This window comes from Epinephelus fuscoguttatus, linkage group LG24 (assembly GCF_011397635.1).
Source record: "Epinephelus fuscoguttatus linkage group LG24, E.fuscoguttatus.final_Chr_v1".
Taxonomy (NCBI): domain Eukaryota; kingdom Metazoa; phylum Chordata; class Actinopteri; order Perciformes; family Serranidae; genus Epinephelus; species Epinephelus fuscoguttatus.
The window spans coordinates 2,199,377-2,224,246 of NC_064775.1; the positions used below are offsets into that span (position 1 = coordinate 2,199,377).

The following is a 24,870-nucleotide window of genomic DNA, read 5'->3' on the forward strand; positions in this document are numbered from 1 at the left end:
TGCAGTGAACGTGCAGCATGTCCACTCAAATTAAATATCAAACGTTAAAGCAGAAGCCAGGACGAGCAGTTTCCACCCCAAGTCTTCGTCAGGATAACTCGCACGTGTCGAGGTTTACGGAGCACAGTTAAAGGTTAAGTTCAGTCGGTTAGTCTCAGACGTCAAACTGCAGCAGGTCATGCACAGACTGTTCTGAGTCCACTCTTTCTGACTTCACCCACGACAAGAGTCGACCAAACACAAACAAAACCATGACCTCATCCTCAAAACTTGATTTAAAGGGATAGTTCAGGTTGTGTGAGGAACTTATCCACAGCGGATCCCCCTTATTTTTTCACGCTCATACAGGCAGGAGACTGTGCGGTGCTCCTGTCTGCTTCTCCAAACTGACCTCCATTGCCTGTAGCTCACACACCGACTGTGGATGAGTCCCTCACACACTTTGAAACACCTGAACTCTCCCTTTCTGAGCAGTTAGTGTTGGAAAGCGTAGGAAAGACATCCAGCAGCTCCCTGTCTGTCCCTGAGAGTCTCAGGCTGGGTTAGAGGACGTCATGCTGTCGGGGGGAGATTCTACCTGCTTGCACCTCTCCTCCAGGTTGCCCTCTCCAGGCAGAGAGGCCACGGTGCTGGGGCGGCCTGAGAAATCCTCCCCTGCCCAGTTATGAAGGGTCTGGGGGTGTGGTGGACAAGAAATGGCGATTGGACAAAAAAAAAAAAAAAAGACGTGAAAACGAAAAATGAAACCAAACGTACAAATAAAGAAACAATAAGGACACAAAGTTGTGAGAGAAGACGGAGGTGACACTGAGACGCCACACTGTACCGCCCCATCCTCCTACCTTGCGGACGTCGGAGCTCTTTGGCTCGGTGGTCCAGGTGATGATGCGTGACACGGCGAGGCGCGTCTCGCTGGAATTGACGAAGTCAGCCGGGTCCATCTGGCGGGCGAGCGCCTCGATGTAGCGCAGGATGGCCACCTTCACCTTCAGGTTGGGCGTCTGCGTCTGATCCACGATGAAACGCATCAGGATGTTGAACTGCTGCTCGTACGGGAACGACTCTCTGCAGAGGAACAGGAAATACAAAGAGATGCAGCGCTGGAGAAGCAGGAAGTATATTTGCAGAAAACTGAAAAACTGAATAAATGACTCAACAAATAAATATAACAACAAAAATATAAAATTAATGTCGGCATTAATCAATTGATAAAATGTGTTTTAACTGACTTCTTTAGTTTACAGTATTTACCTTTGTATTAATTCCCCTATTTATTTTCTGTCAATTACCTTTCTTAATTTTTCATTTTTTTGTGTTTGTATTTTAAATGTATTTTTTTAAGTTTAGTTTCGTATTTATTTTTCATCATTTCATTCCACTTCATTTTTAAATGCATTTATTTATTCATTTCCATATTATTTTCCCTCTGTATTTTACCCCTATTTACTCTCCCACCTTTATTTATTGATCATTTACTTAATTTTATTAATTTAAAATTTTCTTTTTTTAAAATCTATTTTAACTGTATTTATTATTCTTAAAATTGTATCTATTTATTAATTTTATATTAGTTTTGTATTCATTTTTATTTAATAAAAAAATCAATTGTCATTTTTAAATGTTTTTTTATTCATTAATTTACCCCCTATTTACCTCTCAAACTTCATTTATTTCTTGATTATTTATTTTTATTTATTTTAAGAATCTTTAAATCAGTTTAAATTAACATTACATTTATTTTCTAAAGTATTTTTTATTTTTAAATGTTTGTATTTTTTAAATTAATTTCTGTGTTATTTTCCCTTTGTATTTTCCTCCTATTTACTTCCCCAACTTTATTTATTTATCTATTTATTTATTTCTAGGAACTTTTACATTTATTTATTCATCTTTGTATTTATTTTATAAATGCAATTACTGTTTGTTTATCTTATTTATTCATAGTATTTCCCCTCTATTTGTTTCCCCCAGTTTTTTTCATGACCAAAGGTAAATAAATGAATAAGCATATTAAAATCAGATTATTAATTTATTTTATTATTATTTTATTTCAGCACATTTATTTGTCTTGTCATTTATTTTTGATTTTTGCAGCTTCTATTTCTCTATTTCCGGCCGGCAGCCCACCTGGTGACGTCCAGGGCCTTCTGGACTTTGGCCTGGACGGAGCCCAGTAGGTCGGCCCCCATCTTCTTCAGCAGCTGAGTGAGCAGCACGAAGAGCCAGTCCTGCAGGTCGTCCCTGTGCAGCGTGATGAAGTCCACCAGAGTCTCCAGGAACATGCTGAACACCTGACAGAGGGAGGAAGAAGAGGAGGAGGAAGAGGAGGAGGTCAGTGTAGCTGCGTCTGAGTTAAACATATAGTGGTGCTGCTGAAGTCTGACAGGACAGTGGACTGTGGTGAGTCAGGTGAGTAAACACTTACTCTCTGGTGTTTGTTAGAGTCCGCAGCAGCGAGGAAGAGGAGGAGGAGGCATGCAACAAAAAACACACTCTGTTAGTCTGTCCTCAAGTTAGTGCTGACATGTGAGCAGTGAGTGTCACTCTGACTGTGGCGTGTTCATCATCATCATCATCATCATGGTCTGGGTGCAGCCTGCTGCTGTGTGTGTGTGTGTGTGTGTGTGTGTGTGTGTGTGTGTGTGTGTGTGTGTGTGTGTGTGTGTGAATCATGCTGTGTGCTGCTGAAGCTCAGCCGCCTCTCACCTTGCTGTGAGGGTCTGCAAACATCCTGGTGAAGATCTCACAGAGCCTCTTCAGCTCCACGCGGCTGGCGGAGGAAACACACGGCAGATTGTTCAATCATTTCAGACCGACTGAAGATCTTTCTGACAGTTTATAAGCAGATTTCTGATGCGTGTCACAGGTTTCTGGGTTTAATTTCTCCCGTGATGTCACCACCAACCACTGACGGACTGCTCCACACCCACCTGAGCATCCTCTGACTCTTCAGCAGGTTCTGCAGTCCCAGAAGCCCCTCTTTCCTCTCAGACCAGTTGGCGCTGGCGCAGTGGTTCAGGACCTCCGCCACGTCCTCCGTCTGACGCAGGAAGTGTGGCGCCATGCCCCCGTTCCGCGAGCTGTACGAGCGCTCGGAGCAGGCGCTGGAGGCGTCGCTGTTGGCGTCGTCGTCCGAGTACATCCCAGGAGACTCAAAGCGCCGCCTCACCGGCCTCCGCTGAGAGGAAGAAGAGATGGTAGCAGGGTTTACAGACAGCACACTCTGATGTGGATCTAGCATGCAGCTACAGAGGCGGAGCCATGCGGCGTGCTGATGATGTGAGATGGACGAGGTTATTTCATGCTGTTCAGACTTTAATCACCTCTGACTGCAGAGATGATGTGAGAGACACTTAAAGAGGACCTGTTAGGCTCATTATCAGGTTCATACTTGCATTTAAGTTTTCTACTGGGACATATTTACATGCTTTAATGGTACACCTTTATCCACCCCCTGTCTGGGACACATAGTTTTAGCCCCTGACTTTAGCCCCCTCCGGAAAAAGCCCAGTAACAGAGAACAGCGGCAATTTCTACAATGAAAACCACCAATAAAAGCTTCTAAATACAACTGTACATGTTCGAGCAGGATAAATATCCAAAATCTGGGAGATATTAACAACATCAGCAACCAAGATGACATGTTTCCCTGATGTTAGCATGGAGCTACATGTAGCAGTGTACTTGCAGCTGGAGAATGACTGTATGTAACAGCACTTTCTACTGAGACAAATCTCCAATAAAAGCAACAACACACCAGCCAGACATGTTCCAGCAGGAATAAGATTAAAAATCTGGGAAACATGAACATCAGCACCCAGGGTTACATGTTTTGCTGATGCTAGCATGTAGCTACATGTTAGCGGTGTATTTGCAGCCAGCAAAGGGCACTTTCAAATGTGAAAAATCACCAATAAATGCTTCTAAATACAACTGGACATGTTCCAGCAGGAATATGATCCACAATCTGGAGAAATGAACAACATCTGTACCCAAGACGACATGTTTCGCTGACATTAGCATGTAGCTACATGTAGCAATTTGTCAATATTAGCTTCTACACATAACCACACATGTTGCAGCAGGAATATAATCTGATATCTGGGAGAAATTGACAGTCAAAATTACATGTTTTCCAGATGTTAGCTTGGAGTTACATATAGCAGTGTACTTGCAGCCAAGGAATGACTGTATAGCGTCACTTTCTCCCATTGAAAACCACCAATAAAAACTTCTAAACACAACCAAACATGTTCCAACAGTAACAGACCTGCCAACCTTGAAGAAAGGTTATGAGTACCACCTTACCAGACACTTGTGCGTGGTCATGAACATATGCGGACATGGCAGCACTTTTTTGTTTTTGTTTTTGTTTTTTTTTACCATAAAAGTCAATATGCACATGTGACAAACAGAAGAAACGAGCGTACGTTTACATATTCATATCTATAGGCCTAAGCCCCACATACGTCCATAGACGCCCAATATTTGTTTTATGGCACAGATCAAGGTCAATTTCATCAATCTGATGGTAGCATTGATCATCTGCTTAAAAAATACAGTAATATGTCCTGTTGTGACAAAAAGAAAGATTTCAAGTGGGATTCGGGGGGCTCTCCCCCGAGAAAATTTTGAAACATCACATGGCGAAATCCTATTTTCATGCAATTTCATACAGAAACAGATAATAGATCATAGACAAGTGCATTACATTAGCATTCCTCATCATGTTCTTGTGTAGTACGACACCTATTAGAACTACTCTCTTCTTATTGCCTTGTTTTTTTTCTTACAGAAATTCAGCAGACTCATCAAACAAAACGTCTTTTTATCATAAGTGTGTTATAGTTATTCAGGCAGGGCACATGGTTTCATAACACAGTTGAATGTAAATTTGTCTGCAATTTGCTTACCTTGGTACAATTCTCACCAGCAATGTATCAACGACAGGCAACTTTGACACTATTTACTTCAGTGTTTGCCCTACCATTTTATTAGGGGGGCACCTCACCCCGCCCCCCCTTGAAGGTCAAGTTAATTTTATTTAATTTTATTTTCTATATAGTGCCAGATCACAAAGAAGTCACTTAAGGTAACCTTTCCTATAGAACAGGTCTATACCTTGTCCTTTTATTAAACAAACTAAATAGCTTTACGTTATTTATCTTATTTACAGACCGTGTGTCATTTCTGTCTCTACATGGTCAGTCCTCCCCTGCTCTCTGTATCGTGCACGGTGGAGTTTGGCCCCGTTGGGCGCGCACACACACGTGCCCACACACACACACACACACACACACACACACACACACACACACACACACACACACGAGTGAACACACTAGAGGGCGTAAAAAAATAAATAAAAAAGGAGTCGGTGGTGGAGTGAGATTTCTTAAACGGGCGTGAGAAGGTGCTACCGTCTACCGGACTGAACACACGGTAACTCCGGTCTGAGCTGACGGTGAGGAGCTAATAAGAGCTAACTGCTAACAGACAGAAGCTAACTGCTAAGATAGAAGCTAGCTCTAATAGACACAAGCTAAAGTTATCTATCTTGACGGTGAGGGCGACAGTGTACTGTCTAACTGGATGGAACTGAATCAAGCGCATCTTTCTTAGTCAGCCGTGGGTGGGAGGGCGGAGGGGGCAATATGCAGCAATCTGATTGGCCGAAATCTTTTCGTTCCGCCTACGCACCTATATTCACCGGGTATCAACTTGAGTAACATCTTGCATAGACAAATACACTGAAACCGGCGAAATGCGCAATCGAGTGATATGCGTACTTTTAGAGCATCAAATCGTAGCAGCGTACTTTGATGTCAAAATGCGTGCCTGGTACGCAAAATGCGTACAGGTTGGCAGGTCTGCAGTAATATGATCTGAAATCTGGGAGAAATTGACAACCAAGACTACGTTTCCCAGATATTAGCTTGTAGCTACATGTAGCACTGTACCTGCAGCCAGGGAATATAGGAGCATTTTCTCCTGTTAAAAATGATCAATAAAAGCTTCTAAACACAACAATAGGAATATGATCCAAAATCTGGAGAAATTAACAACCAAGATGAAATGTTTGCTAGATGTTAGCTTGTAGCTACATGTAGCAGTGTACATGCAGCCAGGTAATGACTGTATGTAGCGGCACTTTCTCCTGTTAAAAATGATCAATAAAAGCTTCTTAACACAATCGGACATGTTTCAGCAGGAATATGATCCAAACAACACTGGCAACCAAGACATGTTTCTCTGACGTTAGCATGTAGCTACACGTAGCAGTGTATGTAATGTAAACACTTGTGGTAGCCTAGAGTATTCAGAATGGTCTAAAGCCTGAGGGGTTTGCTCAAGGAAATTACTTTTTTATACGTTTACCTTATTATTTTAAATTTTTCACACGTTAAATATGAACATCCAATATTGTAACATTAAATATATGACAGAAAATATGGAAAAGCACAATAGGTCCCCTTTAAGCAGTTGTGATTAGACAGAAAAGGAAAATCAGTGGTTGGAGTTGTGCAGCAGCTGATATCTTCTGTCAGAGTTTCCTTGACTGCATCCCAACCTGCTCACTCTTCAGTTTTATGAATGGAAAAGTCAGCGTTTAAAGTTTTCATGCAGTGACAGAAAGGTTCGACTGTTTCTGTACCTTATTCCTCGAGTCTCCTAACAGCTGAAATTTACAAAGTCCAGGGAGAAAGAGGAGAAAGGATTAAATTATATCATTATTCTGTAGTTTTCTTATTGACAAAAAATATGATAAAAAAGACCCAAACCAACATGTTCGTCTGTCTCTAAACACTTTATAACTTCCTCTCAGCTTGATGGCAGTGACTAATGGACAGAAAGTGTTTTATGCAGAATGTGATGATGTCACAGTGACACTGACCTCTGACCTCTTGGATATAAAATGTCATCACTTCATTATTTTATCCTGTTAGACATTTGTGTTAAGTTTTGTCATAGTTAGCGCAATAATTTTTGAGCTATGGCCAAAAACATTCTTTATAAGGACAAACTGACCTCTGACCTTTTTGCACCAAATTCTAATCAATCTATTCTTGAGTCCAAGTGGGCCTTTGTGCCAAATTTGAGGAAATCCCCTTAATGCCTTCTTGAGATATCATGCCTACAAGAATGAGGTGGACACAAAGTCACAGTGACCTTGACCTTTGTGACGACCAAATTTTAATCAATTCATCCTTGACTTTAAATGGACATTTGTGCCAGATTTTAAGAAATTCCCTCAAATTCCCTTGTGATATTGCGTTCACAACAATGGGACATACGTATGTACGAACAATTTGAAATCCTAATGCTGGCGCAGAGGCATAAAAAGATAATTTATTTATCGTCACAGAGAATGAAAATATGATGATAACAAAGGCACAATAACTTTGACCTTTCACCATCAAAATCTCATCAGTTTATTCTTCAGCCCAACTGGACGTTTGTGCCAAATTTGAAGAAATTTCCTCAAGGTGTTTTTGAGGCATGGTGTTAATGAGAATGAGAAGAACACCAGGGCTCAGTGACCTTTGACCACCAGAATCTAACCATTTCATCAGTCCAAGTGGACGTTTGTGCCAAATTTGAAAAGATTTTTTTCAAGGTGTTCTTGAGATATCGCATTCACGAGAATGAGAGATCAGGCTGTGATAGACACGGCTGGTTTGAGTCTGAGCGTTATATTTCTTGGCTAAGGAAATGGTTTTGGAGAACTGTTTTTCTACCATCCTCTTTCTACTTAATCCACACGGACATTTCTTAAAATGATGAGCTATAACACATATTTTTTCACTTCTCTTCTCACCAAAGCGTCAGCGACGGCAGCCTCGACGTCGGTGCCGGTGTTGAGGATTCTCATGGCGTTGACGGAGGCCGAGATCCGAGCCTGATGGGACAGCCGGTCTGGAAAAGGAAACGCACATCAGCAGGTCAACAGGAGTGTTACTGTGACGAATATGGGATAAAGTGAGGATGAAGTTCGCTAGCAGTCACTTAAAATGGAATTTAAAAAATAACAAATAAATAAAGAGGACCAGAGTTCACTCCTCACGCTCAAATTAATAAAATGAAATCAGATTTAGGAGTGAGGAGTGTCTCAGTCCTGTGCTTTGTGGATTCTGGGACCAGAACCAGTACAATTTCTAACTTTATTGTTTAGGTTGGGTTTTTGTTCCTTCGTTCAGAATTTATTTAAAACGATGCATTATAGTAGATTTGGTGAATGCCTCAGATGTCAATCATGGTTTAAATATCTCATGAATTTTAGGAGGAGGCGACACAACATGAACATCTGACCCAACCCAAAGCAAATTAGCAAAGAAAGCTGCAATGAATGTTTTGGTAAAGCAGCCAGCAAAATCTTTAACCAACCAAAATAAAGACATTAAAACTGTAAGCAGCGATGAACAGGCACATCGGAGATACAGGCGGGACGCCGCTCAACACGGCATATATTTTGCCATCTTTTACCATCTAAGAGTTAGATGGTATTTCTTGTCTCTGGAAATTATCAATTGCAAATTGCGCACCACTTCCTGTGTCCAATATGTGGCGCCAGAGAACACACACTATCTGCAGGTAGATAGGATGATATGTCTCACATAACACTGACTTCCTGCTGTCAGTAGGTGGCGCTATGACGATGAGTCAATATGGACATGTAGAAGTCTTCGGGCCTGGACTCTTATCCAGCATGTGAAACTTGGGGCTGACTGGGCCGTACAAAGTCAAGTTACGAAAACTTCCAGAGTCATGGCGAAACATCGAAATTTGCAGCATCGCCACGGCAACGCTGTTCCACAAAAACACAACAGCTTTGAAATTTATAATCGCAAAGGTCTCAAGATTCAGCTGCCCAAATATGACATGGATCTGTTTAATCTGTAAAGTCACGTGATCTATGACATCATCTTTCGAGCTTCAAACTATTCCTTTGCAACTTTTTAGTCATCAGGTTTTACCAGCCAAATTTGACTAATCCAATAAACCACCTAGGAGGAGTTTGAAAAACTTAAAATACACAAAAACTCACAAAATTCAAAATGGCCGACTTCAAGGTGGGCGGAGTTTATGAAAACCCATTGAGAAATATTTTCGAAATGATCCAAGATGGCTGACTTTCTAGCGGCCGAAAAATACCCCCTAACTCTTTAATGCTCTTGTGATGAGATCTAATCAAATTTGAAAAGAATCCAATTCGCAAAACTTTACTTAAAATACATGAGGAAGGCACAAAATTACAAATGGACGACTTCCAGGTGGGCGGATCCAATGACACCTAATGAGATGTATTTTTCAAAATGATCCCAATCGCTGTATTTTCTCGCAAACTTCACAGGTTTCAATGTGTATGACAAATTTCGTAGTTTCAGAGTATACCAAGGGCGTCAAAATTGCCTTTAAAAGCTCAAAGTAATTACGGGGCGCTATAGAGCCGATGTGCCCGAGCCCGACTGCACCTTAAGATCGAAGGAATTACTAGTTTGAACATGGCTGCAAAGTTTCGTGAGTTTTTATGTTTCCTAAAGTCCTCAATTAACGCACAAATTCCAAGATGGCTGACTTTTTAATCGGCCGAAAAAATTCCTCCAAACTTTTAAATGCTCTAGATGAGATCCACTCAAATTTGAAAAGAAGTTTGTTAAACTTTACTTTAAATAATTTTTTAAAAACGCACCAGATTCAAAATGGCTGACTTCCGGGGGGGTGGAGCTAAGAAGATTAACGATAAATATTTTCGAAATCGCAGTTTTAATGCATCCTAAAACCCAAATTGATGCACAAAATCCAAGATGGCTGACTTTCTATTGGCTGAACAAAGTCCCCACAAATCTTGAAAATTCTTGTAGATGACAGCAACGATCAACTCAAATTGCGTGAACATCAGCGACGCGTTATTCAAATCCTGGCGTGCATTTGAGAGCGCTACGGAGCCTGCTGGTATGTGTGCCAATTTTGGTGAGTTTTCAAGAATCTTTAGCCCCTCAAAAACGTGATGAAGCAGCAGAAAGAAAACATTAGGTTCTTTTCACATGCTCGGGCCCTAAAAATGCAAATCATATAATGACAGTACAAAATAAAGTCGAGTGAATCAGCAGCTTCCTCTAAAAGCCAAAATAACACAGCTCCGTAACATCGCAAAGAAATGATCGTTAAGAAGCTGCAAAATAAAAGTTTAAACATCCTGCAGATTATTTTCCCGCCCTGCAGACTTGAGCCATGCAGAGAGAGACTTCACTCAGTCAGCCACATAGTTTAATACAGACAGAACAACAGCGACAGGAAGCTGAGTGTAAACATGTTTCATATGTTGTATGTGGCTGATTGAGTGAACGAGTTCCACCGGTCACCTGAGTAGCACTCTGCAGAGGACAGGGCGCTGGTTGACCGGGAGTGACGTCGAGTGGCTGGAGGAGGACGTAAAGTTAGAGGAGAAAACACCACCACTGATACAGAAACACACATCAACACACACACCTGCCTTCACATGTCGCTACAGACACGTTAAAGACAACTTCAGCAGAAAAGTATTCCTACAGCAGCTGCAAACTTTTTTCAGAAAATATTTTTAAAACTCCAACTTGAAGTTTTTTTTAAAACCTCAACAGAGAAAATTTGAGCTTTACCTTTGAACTAGACTTGACTATACTGATGATAGATTACTAAGGAGGACCGAAGCTGCCAAAATTAAAAATTAAAGATAAATTATTATTGGTATATTATATAAATTAATATACCAATAAATGTACCAGAAAATATAAAAAATAACTGATAAAATGTGTTTTGATTTGCTTCATTGTTTACAGTATTAACCGTTGAATTAATTCCCCTATTTTTTACTTTCCTATTTAATTTTCCCTTTATTTATGCATTTATATTCATGTTTGTATTTGTAAATGTATTTATTTATTTTTCCATTTTTATTTAAATTCTTATTTTATCTTTTTATTTTTATGCCTAATTTATTTTTTTAAATGTTGTCATTTATTTAAGTTATTATTTTCCCCATTTTCCAAAACATACATAAATTAAAAAATAAATTTAAAACAATTTTTCTTTTTCTTTTTTTTAAAATGCAGCATTTTTTTCTTTTTATGTTGCTTTTTTTAATTGTTGTTTTTTGTTTTCATTTTTCTTTTGTTGTTTTTATTGTATGCGGGTTGAGTATGTTTGTTAGTCTGTTTGTATATGTAATGTTTTCTTTTTTAGATGAAAATTAAATGTAAAATGAAAAAAAATGCAAATATGCGCAAAGAGAATGAGAAAGTAAAAAAATGGCGGGAATAAATACAAAAGTAAATACTTGAAATAATGATGCAAATCAAAACACATTTCATCAGTTGACTGATGTGATAATACATTTATCTTTAATGATTTTCTAACACATTTAGTAAATGGGGGAATTCATACTAAGGTGAATATTATAAATGGAAAAACAAATTAAAAGAAAAATCAATTTATGTCACAATTTATCAATAAATTAAAGCCTTTTTTTACTTATTTATCAAATTATTTTATCGTTATCTCAAGTCACCTATTCATTTATTTATTTTTAATTTTGGCATCTTTGGTCCTCCATTTAACACATTTAAATGTATTAAATGTTTTCTTTTCTTTCTTTCTTTCTTTTTTCTATTTCTCTTTCTATTATTTTCCCCTTCGTATTTTTTTCCGATGTATTTTCTAAAAAACAAATTAATTAAAAAGAATAAAATCAAATAAATACAAAAGAAATTAAAAAATATGAAAAGGGAAAATAGGAAAGTAAGAAAATAGGGTTTTTGTTTTTTTATTCTTTCTTTCTATCTGTCCTTCAGTATCATTTCCCCTTGGTATTTTTCTCCTGTGCATTTTCCAAAACATAAATTAATTATGAAATAAATTCAAATTAAAATAAAAAAAGAAATCAATATTTAAAAATATCAATTAATTATTGCCTACATTTATCAGATTATTTTTGGTATATTAAATGGCACATTTATTTATTTCTCAAGTCACCTATATTGTATTTATTTATTTATTTATTTATATGGAGATTAGTTGAGTAGAGTCTGGACACTAAAGTAGAGAGCATGCAGAGAGTCGGCAGGAGGAACAGTGATGGAGGCAGACAGGTGTGCAGAGGGAGGAGGGGAGTGATGGCTGGTACACTTCTCTCTACAGGAAGTCTTCTTCTTCAGGTGCTCTGACTTCCTGGTCTGTGGAAGAGCTGTTTTCTGCTCTGGTGTGGAGGGAGGGTTGTCAGTACTCACCCAGGGGGGAGAAACCCCTGGCGGGGCTGGTGTCGCGGCTGCTCTCGCGACTGGTTTCGCGGCTGCAGCCCTGACTCATGCTCGGCCGGGGGATCCGGCTCCGGGCTAGAGGAGCACGGCAGAGAGAGAGACAGACAGACAGACAGACAGACAGACAGACAGACAGCAGCGCAGGGGGGAGAGTTTAGCTTGTAGCACATCCAGCCAGACACTGACACACCTGAAGCTCTGCAGACAGAGTTAGTGACGCAGGAGAGAAGAAGAGTCAGACTGAGGGAGGCTGCAGGAGTTAGGGTCACAAGAGACAGGAGGTGTCTGGAGTCTGTGGTGCGTTCAGGAACATCTGTGCCTTAGTCAACCTTTAAACAATCACACTTTAAACTCACTGCTGACGAGTTTGATCCAAAGACTCTCTTTAACCTGCAGCTCTCAGTTCACCTTCATCATGTTGTTGTTTACACTAACGCTACTGTCTGTATGCAGTTTGTATGTTTAAAGTCTCTGGGTTGTGTTTAAATAAATATATATTTGATCACTTTTGGTTGGTTTTTATAAAATGTCGACAAGTATATATGCAGTTTAATTCAATAAACCTTTGTTGTTCCTGGAGGGAAATTCTGGTGCTGCGTAAACAACACAACAAAGAAAAAAAAAAGAGAGAAAGAAAAAAAAATTAAAAAGAAAATATTTTAAAAAAGAGTATAAAACAACAAAAAAGAAAGAGAAAACAGGAAAAATAAAAAACAAAAAGTAGACAGAACAAAAAATAAAATAAAAAAAACAGAAAAAAGAAGAAAACAATACAACAGAATAAACAATAAAGACGAAACAAAAAAGGAAAAAATACCACAAAAAACAAAAAAGAGGACAACAAAAATACAAAAAAGACAAAAAGAAGAAAATACAAAGAAATGAAATAAAAAAGAAAATATAAAAAAGTATAAAACAATAAAAAATAAAAAGAGAAAAGAAAAAATAAAAGAAAAATGGGAAAATGCCAAAAAATAAAAACAAGACCAGAAGAAAACAACAAAAAGTACAAAAAAGAAAAAAAGAAAATAAAAGAAAAATGAAAAAAAACCCGACAAAAAGTAAAAAAGAAACAAAAAATAAAAACAACAAAAAGAAGAAAAACACAAGAGAATTAAAACAAAGACCAAAAAAACAAAAAGAAGGAAAACATCAATAGACGAAAAAGTAGAAAATAACAACAGAAGAGAGAACCAAAAAAAAGAAGAAAAAAGCAAAAAAGAAAAACGACAAAAAAACAACTAAAACAATAGAAAAAGAGGGGAAACAACAACAAAAAAGAAGAAAAAACAAGTGGATGACAAAACAAAAAAGTAGGAAAAGAAACAAAAGAGGAGAAAAAAAATAGAAACAACAGAAACATAAAAGGAAAACAAATAAACAAAAAGAAGTGAAGCAGCCTGGAGCTCAGCTTGTTGAACAAAAGCTAAATCTAAAAAGACACCTGTGGTCACTGGATCTGCTGATCTGTTGGATCGACGTCTAAATCAGTCCTTAGTTTGTCACTGAGCTACTGCGGAGTGTTTGGTTCACTTTAACTCTTTGTGTTTGTTTTCCCGCCCTGCGGCTGCACGCCGTCCTCACCTGAGCCTGATCTGGTGGGGCTGGTCTCCCGGCTGCAGCCCTGGCTGCGGTGACCTCGGGGTCGGCCCTTGTCGCTCAGGTTGGCGGAGGTGTTGCTGGCGGCGGTGGCGGCGGCGGTGCCCATGGTCGGCCTGGGGATCCTGCCGTAGGTGGAGCTCAGCAGTCGGCCGGGAGAACCTGACCTGCTGCCGGCTGACACACAGAAGGAAGCTGTTATTTTATTGTTACATACCGTGAACACACTGTACGCATGTTTTTAATCTGCTCACGCTGAGACTGCGAGACGACCTTCCCTCGACTCCTCCCCCGGCTGTCCGTCACAGTCGGGCCGTTCCCCGCGCTCGTCCTCCTGGTTCGGACTCGACCTGCAGACGCAGAGAAACAGGAAACGTTAACGTCAAAGTTGAAACCCTCTGAACGTGACGACTGCTGTCGGTGTGGACGTGGACACGTTGAACACGTCTGTCATGCAGGAACAGAGTGACAGTAACACGCAGGTCGCAGGGAGGAAACGTGACAGACAGGAAACAGTGACAAATGAAAGACAGGTCAGACACTTCTGAATAAAAGAATAAGCTCCGCCCCTTTCCTTCTTCACCAATAAGGAGTCCTCTTGTAAATCCACGATGCAGAAATTTCATGTTTCTATTCTGAGGAACGTCATGAACAGGACGCTGAAGTTGCTCCACACCATCAATATTTCACTCACCTGAACTCGTGTCTACATGTTCAGCAAACATATGACACAACAGAGGTGGGACCAAGTCTTTGTTTTACAAGTCCAAGTCTTTTTGGAAGTCGAGTCTTTAATGATCAGACTAGTGACTCGTGTCCGCACCTCTGTTCCCCAGACTGAGCCCAGTGTGAGAGTAGCTACAGTACACCATGCAGTCCATGCACCCACAGGTCATCACACATGAGCACCAGCACAGGACTGATGGGAGGTCACACACACACACACACACACACACACACACACACAGCTTACCGTCTGCATTAACAGACCACGAGCCGTCTGACAGGGGGGAGCCCAGGAGAGACACAACAAGGGTCAGGGGTCAAAGGTTAAGCTTCAGATGTGTTTGACAGAGAGGGGACAGTTGATTGACACTGTTCTTCTTCTTTGGTGTGAGGAACAGATGCGTCTACACCGGTGCACATGACTGAGTGACGTGTGTCTGACATGTATCATATCACGAGTGCATCTCATGTTGTTATTAGACCGTTTTATGTTTACTGTTTACTTCAGCCGCCGTGCACAGAGTGCGAAAAACCAGGTCCGAACAAGCTCAGAGTACGTACAGTGAAAATACTGATTCTACAGTTCAGAAAAGGGTCGGTAAAATATTAAATAATTAACTTACTTTAAGTGTCGCATGAATCATTCTGAATCTACAGTGTTTTTTTGATCAGGCAAGTTTTGTTTTTTTTTACACTTTTTTTTTTAATGTAATGTTTACACGTTTTTTACGTTCGTTGTACGTTTCTTAGGTGCTTTTTTCCGATTTTTTTAACATGTTAGCTGCATGCTCTTTTACTTGCTTCTTTTACATGTTTTTTATGTCTTCATAATGTTTTTGTACATGTTTGATTGCATGTTTTTTTACATGTTTTCTTTATGTCTTCTTTAACTTGTTTTTTTACTTTTTTTATTTTTACGTTTTTTACGTTCTTTGTATGTTTCTTACATGCTTTTTTTACATGAGTTTTTTTAACATGTTAGCTGCATGTTCTTTTACTTGCTTCTTTGATGTGTTTTTTAATGTCTTCTTAAAGGTGTTTTTTTAAGTATTTTTAAAATATTTTTTTACATTTTATTATACGTATTTTTAAATGCATTTTTAACGCGTTTTTTTTTACGTTCATTACATGTTTTGTTGAGTGCTTTTTTCCACATTTTTTAAAATGTTTGTTAAATGTTCTTTACTTGCTTCGTTTACGTTTTTCTTTTAACGTCTATTTTTATGTATTTTTACGTTATTTACATGGTACTTAGGTGCTTTTTAACATGTTTTTTAACGTGTTTTTTCATTTTGCTTTTTATGCGTTTTTTTAGGGATTCTTTAATGTGAAAAAAACTCATAGTATAGCATGTGGTCCAAAATCATTAAAAAAAGTCATAGTATAGCATGTGGTCCAAAATCATGAAAAAAAGTCATAGTTTAGCATGTCATCCAAAATCATGAAAAAAAAAAGTCATACTATAGCATGTGGTCCAAAATCATGAAAAAAAAAAGTCATAGTATAGCATGTCATCCAAAATCATGAAAAAAAAAAGTCATAGTATAGCATGTGGTCCAAAATCATGAAAAATAGTCATAGTATAGCATGTGGTCCAAAATCATGAAAAAAAGTCATAGTATAGCATGTGGTCCAAAATCATGAAAAATAGTCATAGTTTAGCATGTGGTCCAAAATCATGAAAAAAAGTCATAGTATAGCATGTGGTCCAAAATCATGAAAAAAAAAAGTCATAGTATAGCATGTCATCCAAAATCATGAAAAAAAAAAGTCATACTATAGCATGTGGTTCAAAATCATGAAAAAAAGAGTCATAGTATAGCATGTGGTCCAAAACCATGAAAAAAACTCATAGTATAGCATGTCGTCCAAAACCATGAAAAAAAGTTATAGTATAGCATGTGGTCCAAAATCATGAAAAAAAGTCATAGTATAGCATGTGGTCCAAAACCATGAAAAAAAGTCACAGTATAGCATGTGGTCCAAAATCATGAAAAAAAGTCATAGTATAGTATGTCGTCCAAAATCATGAAAAAAACTCATAGTATATTATGTGGTCCAAAACCATGAAAAAAAGTCATAGTATAGCATGTGGTCCAAAACCATGAAAAAAAGTCATAGTATAGCATGTGGTCCAAAATCATGAAAAAAAGTCATAGTATAGCATGTGGTCCAAAATCATGAAAAAAAGTCATAGTATAGCATGTGGTCCAAAATCATGAAAAAAAGTCACAGTATAGTATGTGGTCCAAAATCATGAAAAAAGTCATAGTATAGCATGTGGTCCAAAATCATGAAAAAAAGTCACAGTATAGTATGTGGTCCAAAATCATGAAAAAAAGTCATAGTATAGCATGTGGTCCAAAATCATGAAAAAAAGTCATAGTATAGCATGTGGTCCAAAACCATGAAAAAAAGTCACAGTATAGTATGTGGTCCAAAATCATGAAAAAAAGTCATAGTATAGTATGTGGTCCAAAATCATGAAAAATAGTCATAGTATAGCATGTGGTCCAAAATCATGAAAAAAAGTCACAGTATAGTATGTGGTCCAAAATCATGAAAAAAAGTCATAGTATAGCATGTGGTCCAAAATCATGAAAAAAAGTCATAGTATAGCATGTGGTCCAAAATCATGAAAAAAAGTCATAGTATAGCATGTGGTCCAAAATCATGAAAAATAGTCATAGTATAGCATGTGGTCCAAAATCATGAAAAAAGTCATAGTATAGCATGTGGTCCAAAATCATGAAAAAAGTCATAGTATAGCATGTGGTCCAAAATCATGAAAAAAGTCATAGTATAGCATGTGGTCCAAAATCATGAAAAAAGTCATAGTATAGCATGTGGTCCAAAATCATGAAAAAAGTCATAGTATAGCATGTGGTCCAAAACCATGAAAAAAAGTCATAGTATAGCATGTGGTCCAAAATCATGAAAAAAAGTCATAGTATAGCATGTGGTCCAAAATCATGAAAAAAAAGTCATAGTATAGCATGTGGTCCAAAATCATGAAAAAAAAGTCATAGTATAGCATGTGGTCCAAAATCATGAAAAAAAACTCAGAGTATAGCATGTGGTCCAAAACCATGAAAAAAACTCATAGTATAGCATGTGGTCCAAAATCATGAAAAAAAGTCATAGTATAGCATGTGGTCCAAAATCATGAAAAAAAGTCATAGTATAGCATGTGGTACAAAATCATGAAAAAAAGTCATAGTATAGCATGTGGTCCAAAATCATGACAAATAGTCATAGTATAGCATGTGGTCCGAAATAATGAAAAGTAGTCATAGTATAGCATGTGGTCCAAAATCATGAAAAAAAGTCATAGTATAGCATGTGGTCCAAAATCATGAAAAAAAGTCATAGTATAGCATGTGGTTCAAAATCATGAAAAAAGTCATAGTATAGCATGTGGTCCAAAATCATGAAAAAAAGTCATAGTATAGCATGTGGTCCAAAATCATGAAAAAAAGTCATAGTATAGCATGTGGTCCAAAATCATGAAAAAAAGTCACAGTATAGCATGTGGTCCAAAATCATGAGGAAAAGTCATAGTATAGCATGGGGTCCAAAATCATGAAAAAAAGTCATAGTATAGCATGTGGTCCAAAATCATGAAAAAAAGTCATAGTATAGCATGTGGTCCAAAATCATGAAAAAGTCATAGTATAGCATGTCGTCCAAAATCATGAAAAAAAAGTCATAGTATAGCATGTGGTCCAAAATCATGAAAAAAAGTCATAGTATAGCATGTGGTTCAAAATCATGAAAAAAAGTCATAGTATAGCATGTGGTCCAAAATCATGAAAAAAAGTCATAGTATAGCATGTGGTTCAAAATCATGAAAAATAGTCATAGTATAGCATGTGGTCCAAAATCATGAAAAAAAGTCGTTTAGTATGTGGTCCAAAATCATGAAAAAGTCATACTTCAGTATGTGGTCCAAAATCAAGTAAAAACGTCATAGTATAGTATGTCGTCCAAAATCATGAAAAAAAAGTCATAGTATAGCATGTGGTCCAAAATCATGAAAAAAAGTCATAGTATAGCATGCCGTCCAAAATCATGAAAAAACGTGATAGTATAGCATGTGGTCCAAAATCATGAAAAAAAAGGTCATAGTATAGTATGTCGTCCAAAATCATGAAAAAAAGTCATAGTATAGCATGTGGTCCAAAATCATGAAAAAACGTCATAGTATAGCATGTGGTCCAAAATCATGAAAAAACGTCATAGTATAGCATGTGGTCCAAAATCATGAAAAAAAGTCATAGTATAGTATGTGGTCCAAAATCATGAAAAAAAGTCATAGTATAGCATGTGGTCCAAAATCATGAGAAAAAGTCATAGTATAGCATGTGGTCCAAAATCATGAAAAATAGTCATAGTATAGCATGTGGTCCAAAATCATGAAAAAAAGTCATAGTATAGCATGAGGTCCAAAATCATGACAAATAGTCATAGTTTAGCATGTGGTCCAAAATCATGAAAAAAAGTCATAGTATAGCATGTGGTCCAAAATCATGAAAAAAAGTCATAGTATAGCATGTGGTCCAAAATCATGAGGAAAAGTCACAGTATAGCATGTGGTCCAAAATCATGGAAAAAAGTCATAGTATAGCATGTGGTCCGAAATCATGAAAAAAGTCATAGTATAGCATGTGGTCCAAAATCATGAAAAAAAGTCATAGTATAGTATGTGGTCCAAAATCATGAAAAAAAGTCATAGTATAGCATGTGGTCCAAAATCATGAAAAAAAGTCATAGTATAGCATGTGGTCCAAAATCATGAAAAATAGTCATAGTATAGTATGTGGTCCAAAATCATGAAAAAAAGTCATAGTATAGCATGTGGTCCAAAATCATGAAAACAAGTCATAGTATATCATGTGGTCCAAAATCATGAAAAATAGTCATAGTATAGCATGTGGTCCAAAATCATGAAAAAAAGTCATAGTATAGCATGTGGTCCAAAATCATGAAAAAAAGTCATAGTATAGTATGTGGTCCAAAACCATGAAAAATAGTCATAGTATAGCATGTGGTCCAAAATCATGAAAAAACGTCATAGTATAGCATGTGGTCCAAAATCATGAAAAAAAGTCATAGTATAGCATGTGGTCCAAAATCATGAAAAAAAGTCACTGTATAGTATGTCGTCCAAAACCATGAAAAAAAGTCATAGTATAGCATGTGGTCCAAAATCATGAAAAAAAGTCACAGTATAGCATGTGGTTCAAAATCATGAAAAAAAGTCATAGTATAGCATGTGGTCCAAAATCATGAAAAAAAGTCATAGTATAGTATGTGGTCCAAAATCATGAAAAAAAGTCATAGTATAGCATGTGGTCCAAAATCATGAAAAATAGTCATAGTATAGTATGTGGTCCAAAATCATGAAAAATAGTCATAGTTTAGCATGTGGTCCAAAATCATGAAAAAAAGTCATAGTATAGTATGTGGTCCAAAATCATGAAAAAAGTCATAGTTTAGTATGTGGTCCAAAATCATGAAAAATAGTCATAGTATAGCATGTGGTCCAAAATCATGAAAAATAGTCATAGTATAGCATGTGGTCCAAAATCATGAAAAATAGTCATAGTATAGCATGTGGTCCAAAATCATGAAAAATAGTCATAGTATAGCATGTGGTCCAAAATCATGAAAAAAAGTCATAGTATAGTATGTGGTCCAAAATCATGAAAAAAGTCATAGTATAGCATGTGGTCCAAAATCATGAAAAAAGTCATAGTATAGCATGTTGTCCAAAATCATGAGAAAAAGTCATAGTATAGCATGTAGTCCAAAATCATGAAAAAAATTCATAGTATAGTATGTGGTCCAAAATCATGAAAAAAGTCATAGTATAGCATGTGGTCCAAAATCATGAAAAAAGTCATAGTATAGCATGTGGTCCAAAATCATGAAAAAAGTCATAGTATAGTATGTGGTCCAAAATCATGAAAAAAAAGTCATAGTTTAGTATGTGGTCCAAAATAATGAAAAAAAGTCATAGTATAGCATGAGGTCCGAAATCATGAAAAACAGTCATAGTATAGTATGTGGTCCAAAATCATGACAAATAGTCATAGTATAGCATGTGGTCCGAAATAATGAAAAATAGTCATCGTATAGCATGTGGTCCAAAATCATGAAAAAAAGTCATAGTTTAGTATGTGGTCCAAAATCATGAAAAAAGTCATAGTATAGCATGTGGTCCAAAATCATGAAAAATAGTCATAGTTTAGTATGTGGTCCAAAATCATGAAAAAAAGTCATAGTATAGCATGTGGTCCAAAATCATGAAAACAAGTCATAGTATAGCATGTGGTCCAAAATCATGAAAAAAAGTCATAGTATAGCATGTGGTCCAAAATCATGAAAAAAGTCATAGTATAGTATGTGGTCCAAAATCATGAAAAAAGTCATAGTATAGCATGTGGTCCAAAATCATGAAAAAAGTCATAGTATAGCATGTGGTCCAAAATCATGAAAAATAGTCATAGTATAGCATGTGGTCCAAAATCATGAAAAAAGTCATAGTATAGCATGTGGTCCAAAATCATGAAAAATAGTCATAGTATAGCATGTGGTCCAAAATCATGAAAAAAAGTCATAGTATAGCATGTGGTCCAAAATCATGAAAAAAAGTCATAGTATAGCATGTGGTCCAAAATCATGAAAAATAGTCATAGTATAGCATGTGGTCCAAAATCATGAAAAAAAGTCATAGTATAGCATGTGGTCCAAAATCATGAAAAAAAGTCATAGTATAGCATGTGGTCCAAAATCATGAAAAAAAGTCATAGTATAGCATGTGGTCCAAAATCATGAAAAAAAGTCATAGTATAGTATGTGGTCCAAAATCATGAAAAAAAGTCATAGTATAGCATGTGGTCCAAAATCATGAAAAATAGTCATAGTATAGCATGTGGTCCAAAATCATGAAAAAAGTCATAGTATAGTATGTGGTCCAAAATCATGAAAAAAAGTCATAGTTTAGTATGTGGTCCAAAATCATGAAAAAAAGTCATAGTTTAGCATGTGGTCCAAAATCATGAAAAAAGTCATACTTTAGTATGTGGTCCAAAATCATGAAAAAAAAGTCATACTTTAGTATGTGGTCCAAAATCATGAAAAAAAGTCATAGTATAGCATGTGGTCCAAAATCATGAAAAAAAAGTCATAGTATAGCATGTGGTCCAAAATCATGAAAAAAAGTCATAGTATAGCATGAGGTCCAAAATCATGAAAAAAAGTCATAGTATAGTATGTGGTCCAAAATCATGAAAAAAAGTCATAGTATAGCATGTGGTCCAAAATCATGAAAAAAAGTCATAGTATAGCATGTGGTCCAAAATCATGAAAAAAAGTCATAGTATAGTATGTGGTCCAAAATCATGAAAAAAAGTCATAGTATAGCATGTGGTCCAAAATCATGAAAAAAGTCATAGTATAGCATGTGGTCCAAAATCATGAAAAAAAGTCATAGTATAGCATGTGGTCCAAAATCATGAAAAAAGTCATAGTATAGCATGTGGTCCAAAATCATGAAACAAGTCACAGTATAGCATGTGGTCAAAAATCATGAAAAAAAGTCATAGTATAGCATGTGGTCCAAAATCATTAAAAAAAGTCATAGTATAGCATGTGGTCCAAAATCATGAAAAAAGTCATAGTATAGCATGTGGTCCAAAATCATGAAAAAAAGTCATAGTATAGCATGTGGTCCAAAATCATGAAAAAAAGTCATAGTATAGCATGTGGTCCAAAATCATGAAAAAAAGTCATAGTATAGCATGTGGTCCAAAATCATGAAAAAAAGTCATAGTATAGCATGTGGTCCAAAATCATGAAAAAAAGTCATAGTATAGTATGTGGTCCAAAATCATGAAAAAAAGTCATAGTATAGCATGTGGTCCAAAATCATGAAAAAAAGTCATAGTATAGCATGTGGTTCAAAATCATGAAAAAAAGTCATAGTATAGCATGTGGTCCAAAACCATGAAAAAAAGTCATAGTATAGTATGTGGTCCAAAATCATGAAAAAAAGTCATAGTATAGCATGTGGTCCAAAATCATGAAAAAAAGTCATAGTATAGCATGTGGTTCAAAATCATGAAAATAAGTCATAGTATAGCATGTGGTCCAAAATCATGACAAAAAGTCATAGTATAGTATGTCCTCCAAAATCAAGTAAAAATGTCATAGTATAGCATGTCGTCCAAAAACATTAAAAACGTCATAGTATAGCATGTGGTCCAAAATCATGAAAAAAGTCATAGTATAGCATGTGGTCCAAAATCATGAAAAAAAGTCATAGTATAGTATGTGGTCCAAAATCATGAAAAAAGTCATAGTATAGCATGTGGTCCAAAATCATGAAAAAAAGTCATAGTATAGCATGTGGTCCAAAATCATGAAAAATAGTCATAGTATAGTATGTGGTCCAAAATCATGAAAAAAGTCATAGTATAGCATGTGGTCCAAAATCATGAAAAAATGTCATAGTATAGCATGTGGTCCAAAATCATGAAAAAAAGTCATAGTATAGTATGTGGTCCAAAATCATGAAAAAAAGTCATAGTATAGTATGTGGTCCAAAATCATGAAAAATAGTCATAGTATAGTATGTGGTCCAAAATCATGAAAAAAGTCATAGTATAGCATGTGGTCCAAAATCATGAAAAAAAGTCATAGTATAGTATGTGGTCCAAAATCATGAAAAAAAGTCATAGTATAGTATGTGGTCCAAAATCATGAAAAAAAGTCATAGTATAGTATGTGGTCCAAAATCATGAAAAAAAGTCATAGTATAGTATGTGGTCCAAAATCATGAAAAAAGTCATGTGGTCCAAAATCATGAAAAAAGTTATAGTTTAGTATGTGGTCCAAAATCATGAAAAAAGTCATAGTATAGTATGTGGTCCAAAATCATGAAAAAAGTCATAGTATAGCATGTGGTCCAAAATCATGAAAAAAAGTCATAGTTTAGTATGTGGTCCAAAATCATGAAAAATAGTCATAGTATAGCATGTGGTCCAAAATCATGAAAAATAGTCATAGTATAGTATGTGGTCCAAAATCATGAAAAAAAGTCATAGTATAGCATGTGGTCCAAAATCATGAAAAAAAGTCATAGTATAGCATGTGGTCCAAAATCATGAAAAATAGTCATAGTATAGCATGTGGTCCAAAATCATGAAAAATAGTCATAGTTTAGCATGTGGTCCAAAATCATGAAAAAAAGTCATAGTATAGCATGTGGTCCAAAATCATGAAAAATAGTCATAGTATAGCATGTGGTCCAAAATCATGAAAAAAAGTCATAGTATAGCATGTGGTCCAAAATCATGAAAAAAAGTCATAGTTTAGTATGTGGTCCAAAATCATGAAAAATAGTCATAGTATAGCATGTGGTCCAAAATCATGAAAAAAGTCATAGTATAGCATGTGGTCCAAAATCATGAAAAAAAGTCATAGTATAGCATGTGGTCCAAAATCATGAAAAATAGTCATAGTATAGTATGTGGTTCAAAATCATGAAAAATAGTCATAGTATAGTATGTGGTCCAAAATCATGAAAAAAGTCATAGTATAGCATGTGGTTCAAAATCATGAAAAATAGTCATAGTATAGCATGTGGTTCAAAATCATGAAAAATGGTCATAGTATAGCATGTGGTCCAAAATCATGAAAAATAGTCATCGTATAGCATGTGGTTCAAAATCATGAAAAATGGTCATAGTATAGCATGTGGTCCAAAATCATGAAAAATAGTCATAGTATAGCATGTGGTCCAAAATCATGAAAAAAAGTCATAGTATAGCATGTGGTCCAAAATCATGAAAAATAGTCATAGTTTAGTATGTGGTCAAAAACCATGAAAAATAGTCATAGTATAGCATGTGGTCCAAAATCATGAAAAATAGTCATAGTTTAGTATGTGGTCCAAAATCATGAAAAATAGTCATAGTATAGCATGTGGTCCAAAATCATGAAAAATAGTCATAGTTTAGTATGTGGTCCAAAATCATGAAAAAAAGTCATAGTATAGCATGTGGTCCAAAATCATGAAAAAAAGTCATAGTATAGCATGTGGTCCAAAATCATGAAAAAATTCATAGTATAGTATGTGGTCCAAAATCATGAAAAAAAGTCATAGTATAGCATGTGGTCCAAAATCATGAAAAAAGTCATAGTATAGCATGTGGTCCAAAATCATGAAAAAAGTCATAGTATA

General features: G+C 36.4%; 1 protein-coding gene across 18 annotated transcripts in view; it reads right to left on the reverse strand.

Moving 5' to 3' along the window:
- The window catches only part of LOC125884802 (CLIP-associating protein 1-A-like), a 74,425-nt gene that overhangs the window by 11,333 nt on the left and 38,222 nt on the right, over positions 1-24,870 (reverse strand). For 7 of the 18 annotated variants that reach the window (XM_049570022.1, XM_049570020.1, XM_049570021.1 and 4 more), the window contains 11 exons: positions 14,150-14,245; positions 13,881-14,072; positions 12,267-12,371; positions 10,365-10,421; positions 7,820-7,917; positions 6,656-6,679; positions 2,931-3,178; positions 2,707-2,770; positions 2,128-2,291; positions 843-1,065; positions 578-673 (listed from right to left, as the gene is read on the reverse strand). In XM_049570022.1, the coding sequence (XP_049425979.1) occupies positions 578-673; positions 843-1,065; positions 2,128-2,291; positions 2,707-2,770; positions 2,931-3,178; positions 6,656-6,679; positions 7,820-7,917; positions 10,365-10,421; positions 12,267-12,371; positions 13,881-14,072; positions 14,150-14,245 (1,367 nt within the window). The remainder of the gene's footprint in view (positions 1-577; positions 674-842; positions 1,066-2,127; positions 2,292-2,706; positions 2,771-2,930; positions 3,179-6,655; positions 6,680-7,819; positions 7,918-10,364; positions 10,422-12,266; positions 12,372-13,880; positions 14,073-14,149; positions 14,246-24,870) is intronic. The other 11 variants (XM_049570027.1, XM_049570031.1, XM_049570024.1 and 8 more) reach the window with 10 other exon arrangements.